This window comes from Panulirus ornatus, chromosome 23 (assembly GCF_036320965.1).
Source record: "Panulirus ornatus isolate Po-2019 chromosome 23, ASM3632096v1, whole genome shotgun sequence".
NCBI classification, from domain to species: domain Eukaryota; kingdom Metazoa; phylum Arthropoda; class Malacostraca; order Decapoda; family Palinuridae; genus Panulirus; species Panulirus ornatus.
In genome coordinates, this window is record NC_092246.1 from 19,898,581 (window position 1) to 19,909,028 (window position 10,448).

The 10,448-nt window shown below is 48.3% G+C and overlaps 1 protein-coding gene across 1 annotated transcript in view; it reads right to left on the bottom strand.

Annotated features, from left to right (window-relative positions):
- Positions 1-781: 781 nt before the first annotated feature.
- Positions 782-10,448, bottom strand: part of LOC139756870 (uncharacterized) — a 19,360-nt gene continuing 9,693 nt past the window's right edge. The window contains exons 4-6 of the mRNA XM_071676719.1: positions 9,471-9,720; positions 8,964-9,077; positions 782-1,666 (exon numbers count right to left, since the gene is read on the bottom strand). Of these exons, the coding sequence (XP_071532820.1) occupies positions 1,086-1,666; positions 8,964-9,077; positions 9,471-9,720 (945 nt within the window). The 3' untranslated portion in view covers positions 782-1,085. The remainder of the gene's footprint in view (positions 1,667-8,963; positions 9,078-9,470; positions 9,721-10,448) is intronic.

The window sequence follows — 10,448 nt, forward strand, 5'->3', positions numbered from 1 at the left end:
GAGGGAAGCCGTAGAAGCGGGGGGAGCAGAGATCCCGGAGCCTTCCTGAGTGGTAGGGAGGAGGAGGAGAAGATGCTGCTGCTCCTACTGCTTCTGCTGGTGCTACACACTCCCGCTTCCTCTCTCTCTCTCTCTCTCTCTCTCTCTCTCTCTCTCTCTCTCTCTCTCTCTCTCTCTCTCTCTCTCTCTCTCTCTCTCTCTCTCCTCCAAGCTGCCTCCACCTCTCCCAGCCTCTGGTGCTCCACTCCTCTCACCCAGGTTCTGATGTTGCCCCTCTCTCTTCCTAGGTTCTGATGTACCCCCCTCACAGGTGCACACAGGGAAGGCTAGGTGGTGTGTGTGTGTGTGTGTGTGTGTGTGTGTGTGTCGAGGGGAGCATGATGCTCTGGTCTGCCCCTACGAGAGAGAGAGAGAGAGAGAGAGAGAGAGAGAGAGAGAGAGAGAGAGAGAGAGAGAGAGAGAGAGAGAGAGAACACAACAGAGGTGAGAGTAGTGTTTCTCTCATCACCAAAATGCGTAAAGTAAGGATGTATGACTGTGAATAATTAACGTGAGTTAACATAGGTAAAAGTCAAAGGTTATATGTATGTGTGTTGAAGAGGCAAAGACTACGTAAGTCAGGATCTGAGGATATATATACTCTCACCTGATGATGTGATTATTACACGAAAGTGCACTTGGGAACTTATCGTGTTTCATTTTCCCCGTGGACTCTTAGGAATATATATATATATATATATATATATATATATATATATATATAGGCCTTAGAGACCAGTACGGTGCAGACATGAAGACGTGACGCTCAGACATGAGTCTAACTTGTAGACATGAGAAGTGGTTGCGGGGGTGCCAGACAGGGGCATGAGGTTCAGACGTGGAGGAGGTGAGGTTCAGATGGGTTGGGGTGTGAGGTGAGGTTCAAATAGGGGTGGGGTTTGAGGTGAGGTCCAGATGGGTGGGTTGTGAGGTGAGGTTCAAATAGGGGTGGGGTGTGAGGTGAGGTTCAAATGGGAGTGGGGTGTGAAGTGAGGTTCAGATGGGTTGGGGTGTGAGGTGAGGTTCAAATAGGGGTGGGCTGAGGTTCAGTCAGAGCTGAGGTTGATAAAGGTAGATGTGTGTTCTCTGGCTCGCATTCTTAGCTGAGAGAGGCTCGTGGGCGTGAGAGACAAGGTCGTGGGCGTGAGAGATAATGTCGTGGGCGTGAGAGACAAGGTCGTGGGCGGTAGAGATAAGGTCGAGGGGGCGAGAGACAGACTAGTGGAGGTGAGGGATAAACTAGTGGGCGAGAGAGAGAGGGAGGTGGGCGTGAGAGACAAAGAGGTGGGCGTGAGAGACAAGGAGGTGGGCGCGAGAGACAAGCTCGTGGGCGTGATGAGGCCCGCGGGCGTGAGGCTCAGCCCTGAGGGCGTCAAGCTGAGGTTGTTGGTGAAGGCGAGGGCTGCTGAGGGACCCAGGGACTGAGCCAGGGAGGACGGCTTCTCGTCCTCATGCACCTCCACCTCCAGGTCCAGGGCCCGCGCCCCCAGGTAGCAGGGCGGGCCGGGCGCGGGCGGCGTGTGGGGTGTGGGCGTGGTGGGCGGAGGGGGCGTGGAGAGGGCCGAGGAGAACGGAGACGACCACTCAGAGCTGAGATAAGGCAGGGACACCCCGGGCGATGACGACCCTGCAGAAGAGAATACAAGAACGATTGGGGTGGAAAAATATAACAGAAAACGGCATGCCGAAGATTGGACAGAAGCCGAGGTCTTGCGATCATGGCGCTCCCCTGTCCGCATGCGCAACGAGGGTTGTAAACAAGCAAGCAATAACATATGTATACCCATATATACATATATATGGGTACACAATAACATATTTATACCCATACGTACTCAGGCAATAACATATATATACCCATATATACATATATACCCTAGCAATAACATATACCCAAACAATAACATATATATAAACAAATATAAACAGATTTGGTAAACATGTGATTGTCCAAAACACACATATGTTTTGGACAATTACATGTTTACCAAATGGCGTCCTAGCTTCGTCTCTTCGATGTATATCAACTGACTGTTATATTTCTCTCTTGTGTCTCCCCTGATGATGTGATTATTACACGAAAGTGCACTTGGGAACTTATCGTGTTTCATTTTCCCCGTGGACTCATAGGAATATATATATATATATATATATATATATATATATATATATATATATATATATATATATATATATATATATATATATATACCCATAAGCAAATTGATATAAGACATATAACACAACAGATGATATATATAAGACATATATAACACAACGGGTGATTTGCCCTCATAGGAGGCACAGGTGTGTACTCTGGTGTGGGTATATCCCTACCTACATACTAGACAAGAGTCGTGTCGATCAATCCTTCTTATCAACTCTCTCTCTCAACTTCATCTCGAAACTTGACCTACTTGTCCAGCATCACAAAGTTGATCCGCTCTCCCTTTTCTACAGATATTACTCCTTTTTCTGCCCCCGAGAACCTAGCTGGCCGTGTTTTCCCTACGTAGTACGTGGCAAGCCCCTGGCAGCGTCACATACTTGGTGTGGCTTTTGTGATGTCTGTTTCTTTTCTTACACCGCTCAGCTTTGGAAATCTTTCCCACCCCCTCCTCGTATGCCTTTTTTAATACCTGCTCACATGACCCTTTTTTAAAACTCAGGTTTGTCCCCACTTCTTCTTAAGAGTTATTTACCCTTTTTCTATCTCCCTTTCTATAACCCTTTGTCTTACTTAAGACTTCACCTCGGGGTTGTTTTTGCCCGTGATTGGAGCCTCCAATGTATATACATACACATGCACTGACATGCGCATCGCAACACACATACATCACGTTTCTATGCTATGTACGGAAATACACACACACACACACACACACACACACACACAAGTCCCTTCACATACGCGATTAAAAACTGTTTGATAAAAGTCTTCAAAAAATACGGGATGCCTCTTAATTAAGGGTTCGGATTCCCTCAGTGGCTCGGGTATCCCAAGTTGAGCCTGGGAAAGCGTTTGATGTTGTCTGGACTAATTGTATTAAGGGATTTGTTAATTATCCCGCCAAAACTGTGCCCCAGATCACGTGACCGCTGCGGGTGAACGCTCATTGGCTGACGCAGCCTCATGCGGCTTCCTAATTGGTTGAGGGTATAATCTCGCCCCCACGCACGCGATTGGTCAGTGATGCTGTAATATTCAGGTCTGATTTGAGTATGAATTTTCCCTCTGATGATGATTCATTTATGATTCAAAAAATTATCCACAGGGCAGGATACATTATAAAACTGCTATGATTTTTCCTCTCCATTCGTCATATATCCAGAGCATTGATGACACTCCATATGTGAAATGCGATATATATATATATATATATATATATATATATATATATATATATATATATATATATATATATATATATATATATATATATATATATATTTATTTGGACAATCACATGTTTACCAAATGGCGTCCTAGCTTCGTCTCTTCGATGTATATCAACTGACTGTTATATTTCTCTCTTGTGTCTCCCCTGATGATGTGATTATTACACGAAAGTGCACTTGGGAACTTTTCGTCGTTCACTTTCCCCGTGGACTCATAGGAAATATGAGTTTGAACGGAGAAAAACTGGAGGAAGTGAAGTGTTTTAGATATCTGGGAGTGGATCTGGCAGCGGATGGAACCATGGAAGCGGAAGTGGATCATAGGGTGGGGGAGGGGGCGAAAATTCTGGGGGCCTTGAAGAATGTGTGGAAGTCGAGAACATTATTTCGGAAAGCAAAAATGGGTATGTTTGAAGGAATAGTGGTCCCAACAATGTTGTATGGTTGCGAGGCGTGGGCTATGGATAGAGTTGTGCGCAGGAGGATGGATGTGCTGGAAATGAGATGTTTGAGGACAATGTGTGGTGTGAGGTGGTTTGATCGAGTGAGTAACGTAAGGGTAAGAGAGATGTGTGGAAATAAAAAAGCGTGGTTGAGAGAGTAGAAGAGGGTGTTTTGAAGTGGTTTGGGCACATGGAGAGAATGAGTGAGGAAAGATTGACCAAGAGGATATATGTGTCGGAGGTGGAGGGAACGAGGAGAAGAGGTAGACCAAATTGGAGGTGGAAAGATGGAGTGAAAAAGATTTTGTGTGATCGGGGCCTGAATATGCAGGAGGGTGAAAGGAGGGCAAGGAATAGAGTGAATTGGAGCGATGTGGTATACCGGGGTTGGCGTGCTGTCAGTGGATTGAATCAAGGCATGTGAAGCGTCTGGGGTAAACCATGGAAAGCTGTGTAGGTATGTATATTTGCGTGTGTGGATGTATGTATATACATGTGTATGGGGGGGGGGGTTGGGCCATTTCTTTCGTCTGTTTCCTTGCGCTACCTCGCAAACGCGGGAGACAGCGACAAAGTATAATAAAAATGAAATAATAATATATATATATATATATATATATATATATATATATATATATATATATATATATATATTCTATGTGGTTCAGTGATTCTGTAAGAGGTCGCTTCTACTACTATTAATTTTCCACTTTAGTACGGCCTGATGACGCATGCGCAGTGGAGAGATGACACAGGGCAAACTGTTGTATATACAATGTCGCTAAATTTAACGAACAGCAAAGCCAAGTGTATAGAATCATAAATGATTAACTGTTTTTATGAAATAGAATTAGAATAGATCAGATACAATAGAGTTGGATATTGTATGATGAAGTAATAAATTCTCTAGCTTACTGTGAATAAAAATTTCCAGTCGATGGCTTAACGATGTTGTCATTAGAATTAAGCTTTTCCTTCAAGCGTCAAAAAGCTTGAGCTGGACCGGTCCGTGTGTCTTGTAGTACGAGGCTGGTGTGACCCAGGGTGTATCTATGTACGGCGTTCCTCCATTTCGAACCCTCGGGTCTAGTGGGATGAGCGTCTGTTGTGAACGTCTGTTTCTTTCCTTACGCCTCTGAGCTTTGGAACTGGTTTTTTTTTTACCTTTCTCCATGTCTTTCCTAGCGCCTATCACCTGACCCTATTTAGACAGCAGGTTTTCCCAAAGGCTCTGGTCTTCATGATGACTGCTCCGTCTATAGCCATATTCTGAGCCGAGGGCTCGAACCCAGGGGCACTTGAACTGCGAGTTCCATAGAGCTGTTGTCGTGCGCCGAATGCATTTAATGGATGTATAACCTCTAGGGAAAACTGCACACACACACACACACACACACACACACACACACACACACACACATAACCGGAGACCCCTCAAGTGCTGGGCCGTCCGCCCTCCTCAACTTGCCGGGCTTCGAACCCCTCCAGTATAAGGTCATCGGCGTCTAACGTACACGGACAGTCACGGACACGGACGGGATGGGACGTTATCCTGGGGAGGCAAGATCTTGTGCATCAGAAATATATATATATATATATATATATATATATATATATATATATATATATATATATATATATATATATATATATATATATATATATATATAAAGATACTTCAAGGGGGAGATAGATTTCCCCCCGACACGGATGGGTATACCTCAGACACGGACAGATAAACCCCAGACACGGGCAGATAAACCCCAGACACGGGCAGATAAACCCCAGACACGGACATATACACCCCAGGTACGGACACATAAATCCCAGACACGGACAGATACACCCCAGGCACGGATACACATACACCCCAAGCACGGACACGTGCACCCCAGACACGGACACATAAACCCCAGGCACGGATACACATACACCCCAGACACGAACACATAAATCCCAGACACGGACAGATACACCTCAGTCACGGATACACATACAACCCAAGTACGGACACATACACCCCAGATACGAACACATCCACCCCACACACGTATAGATACACCCCAGACACGGACACATACGCCCCAGGCACGTACAGATACACCCCAGACGAACACATACACCCCAGGCACTGACAGACACACCCCACACACGTACAGATACACCCCAGAGACGAACACATACACCCCAGGCACGGACACATAAACCCCAGGCACTGACAGACACACCCCAGCACGAACACATACACCCCCGGCACTGACAGACACACCCCACACACGTACAGATACACCCCAAACACGAACACATACACCCAGGCACGGACACATAAACCCCAGGCACTGACAGACACACCCCAGACACGAAAACATACACCCTCGGCACTGACAGACACACCCCAGGCACGGACACAGACACACCCCAGACACATACACCCCAACCACGGAGACAGACATACCTGAAACAAGGACAGATTGGAGACACACAGGGACAAAACAAACAGAGGCCACAGCTCGATCTTAAAGAAGGATCTTGTCAGATAGGAAGTAAAGGTGTACTTTATGGTGGGGGGGGGGGGGGGGATGGTACACACGGACAGTGTACAGAAGTTTACGAAGTTGTATAATACGTGGAGAATGTACGAGTGATGGGGGGGCACGAGTGTGGAACGCCCCTTCCTCCCCCCGTATAGTAATTACACCCCAGACACAAAGAGGGATACAAACCACACCCCCAGAGATAGATGTACACACCTCAACGCACGGAGATACACCCCCAGACACAGATAGATACGGACAGATATGTATACCCCAGGCACACACACACACACACACACACACACACACACACACACACACACACAAGATGTTAATATCAGAAAATGTTGAAATCAAATGAGATTCGTAATGATTCGATCTCTGTAGGTTTTCAGTCATAGATTCCAATATAAAGGAATTCAAATCTTTTTTGAGACGGAAGAAAAAAAGATTTTTTTTTTGAGGTATAAATGACAGAGTTTTAAGTTTAAGTTTATCAGAGTTTTAAGTTTAAGTTTATCAGAGTTTTAAGTTTAAGTTTATCAGAGTTTTAAGTTTTAAGTTTAAGTTTGTCAGTTTTAAGTTTTAAGTTTCAGTTTATCAGAGTTTTAAGTTTTAAGTTTAAGTTTATCAGAGTTTTAAGTTTTAAGCTTATGTTTATCAGAGTTTTAAGTTTTAAGTTTAAGTTTATTAGAGTTTTAAGTTTATTAGTTTTAAGTTTAAGTTTATCTGAGTTTCAAGTTTTAAGTTTAAGTTTATCAGTTTTAAGTTTAAGTTTATCAGAGTTTTAAGTTTTAAGTTTAAGCTTGATCTGATTTTCTAGTCATAGTTGTTGGTAATGGTAACAGGTGTGTGGGGGTCTTGACACAACACCCGTTGTCAGGTGTGTGGGGGTCATCATACCCGTCAGGTGTGTGGGGTCATCATACCTGTCAGGTGTGGGGGTCATCATACCTGTCAGGTGTGTGGGGTCATCATACCTGTCAGGTGTGTGTGGTCATCATACCTGTCAGGTGTGTGTGGTCATCATACCTGTCAGGTGTGTGGGGGTCATCATACCCGTCAGGTGTGTGGGGTCATCATACCTGTCAGGTGTGGGGGTCATCATACCTGTCAGGTGTGTGGGGTCATCATACCTGTCAGGTGTGTGGGAGTCATCATACCCGTCAGGTGTGTGGGGTCATCATACCTGTCAGGTGTGGGGGGTCATCATACCTGTCAGGTGTGTGGGGTCATCATACCTGTCAGGTGTGGGGGTCATCATACCTGTCAGGTGTGTGGGGTCATCATACCTGTCAGGTGTGTGGGGTCATCATACCTGTCAGGTGTGTGGGGTCATCATACCTGTCAGGTGTGTGGGGGTCATCATACCCGTCAGGTGTGTGGGGTCATCATACCTGTCAGGTGTGTGGGGTCATCATACCTGTCAGGTGTGTGGGGTCATCATACCTGTCAGGTGTGTGGGGTCATCATACCTGTCAGGTGTGTGGGGTCATACCTGTCAGGTGTGGGGGTCGTCATACTTGTCAGGTATGTGGGGTCATCATACCTGTCAGGTGTGTGGGGTCATCATACCTGTCAGGTGTGTGGGGGTCATCATACTTGTCAGGTGTGTGGGAGTCATCATACCTATCAGGTGTGTGGGGTCATCATACCTATCAGGTGTGTGGGGTCATCATACCTATCAGGTGTGTGGGGTCATCATACCTATCAGGTGTGTGGGGTCATCATGCCTGTCAGGTGTGTGGGGGTCATCATACCCGTCAGGTGTGTGGGGTCATCATACCTGTCAGATGTGTGGGGGTCATCATACCCGTCAGGTGTGTGGGGTCATCATACCTGTCAGGTGTGTTGGGTCATCATACCTGTCAGGTGTGTGGGGGTCATCATACCCGTCAGGTGTGTGGGGTCATCATACCTGTCAGGTGTGTGGGAGTCATCATACCCGTCAGGTGTGTGGGGTCATCATACCTGTCAGGTGTGTGGGGTCATCATACCTGTCAGGTATGTGGGGTCATCATACCTGTCAGGCGTGTGGGGTCATCATACCTGTCAGGTGTGTGGGGTCATCATACCTGTCAGGTGTGTGGGGTCATCATACCTGTCAGGTGTGTGGGGTCATCATACCTGTCAGGTGTGTGGGGTCATCATACCTGTCAGGTGTGTGGGGGTCATCATACCCGTCAGGTGTGTGGGGTCATCATACCTGTCAGGTGTGTGGGAGTCATCATACCCGTCAGGTGTGTGGGGTCATCATACCTGTCAGGTGTGTGGGGTCATCATACCTGTCAGGTATGTGGGGTCATCATACCTGTCAGGCGTGTGGGGTCATCATACCTGTCAGGTGTGTGGGGTCATCATACCTGTCAGGTGTGTGGGGTCATCATACCTGTCAGGTGTGTGGGGTCATCATACCTGTCAGGTGTGTGGGAGTCATCATACCTGTCAGGTGTGTGGGGTCATCATACCTGTCAGGTGTGTGGGGGTCATGACACATATATACCAGGGATATGGGATCTTATAAAAAGCACCTTTATGGACACCTTACCGAAGGACATATGTTGGGTCGATGTGTGTGACTGGGTGTTGGTGGGCGGGGCTGGAGGGGGCGTGTTGGGCGTAGCCACTGAAGAAGACGTCACCTCCGGGGGCGTGGTCACAGCTGGGGGAAGGATGGGCGTGGTTACACAAAGGGAAATATGCGAATGAACCTTGGAATAACCAGGACGTGTTTGAAATGACCCTTATGGTGCGTATATTGACATAGAATATATAGATCGTCTGGTAGAAAGGTTGTTTAGATAGATAGATAGATAGATAGATAGATAGAGAGAGAGAGAGAGAGAGAGAGAGAGAGAGAGAGAGAGAGAGAGAGAGAGAGAGAGAGAGAGAGAGAGAGAGAGAGGCGCGACCTCACTTGTCAGGTAGAAAGGTTGTTTAGCAAGATAGATAGACAGATAGATAGATAGATAGAGAGAGAGAGAGAGAGAGAGAGAGAGAGAGAGAGAGAGAGAGAGAGAGAGAGAGAGAGAGAGAGAGAGAGGCGCGAGCTCACTTGTCATGGGCGTGAGCGCCGCCACCAGGAGCTGGTCAGACTGTGGCGCAGCTGGGAGGGTGACGCTGATGCTCTGCTGCTGCTGCTGCTGCTGCACCAGGCCCGTCTGCTGCTGCACCTGCTGCTGCTGCACCTGCTGCTGCTGGGGTTGAGCGCCTCCTGCTGCCGCAGCTGCCGCAGCCGCCTCCTGGTGCTTGGCCGCAAGCTTCTCCTGCTTCCTCCACTTGGCCCGACGGTTCTGGAACCAAACCTGAGGCGAGACGGGTGGCGAGGTGGTTAGAGACGGGAGGGAGACGGGTGGCGAGGTGGTTAGAGACGGGAGGGAGACGGGTGGCGAGATGGTTAGAGACTGGAGGGAGACGGGTGGCGAGGTGGTTAGAGACGGGAGGGAGACGGGTGGCGAGGTGGTTAGAGACGGGAGGGAGACGGGTGGCGAGATGGTTAGAGACTGGAGGGAGACGGGTGGCGAGGTGGTTAGAGACGGGAGGGAGACGGGTGGCGAGATGGTTAGAGACGGGAGGGAGACGGGTGGCGAGGTGGTTAGAGACGGGAGGGAGACGGGTGGCGAGGTGGTTAGAGACGGGAGGGAGACGGGTGGCGAGGTGGTTAGAGACGGGAGGGAGACGGGTGGCGAGGTGGTTAGAGACGGGAGGGAGACGGGTGGCGAGGTGGTTAGAGACGGGAGGGAGACGGGTGGCGAGGTGGTTAGAGACGGGAGGGAGACGGGTGGCGAGGTGGTTAGAGACGGGAGGGAGACGGGTGGCGAGGTGGTTAGAGACGGGAGGGAGACGGGTGGCGAGGTGGTTAGAGACGGGAGGGAGACGGGTGGCGAGGTGGTTAGAGACGGGAGGGAGACGGGTGGCGAGGTGGTTAGAGACGGGAGGGAGACGGGTGGCGAGATGGTTAGAGACGGGAGGGAGACGGGTGGCGAGGTGGTTAGAGACGGGAGGGAGACGGGTGGCGAGGTGGTTAGAGACT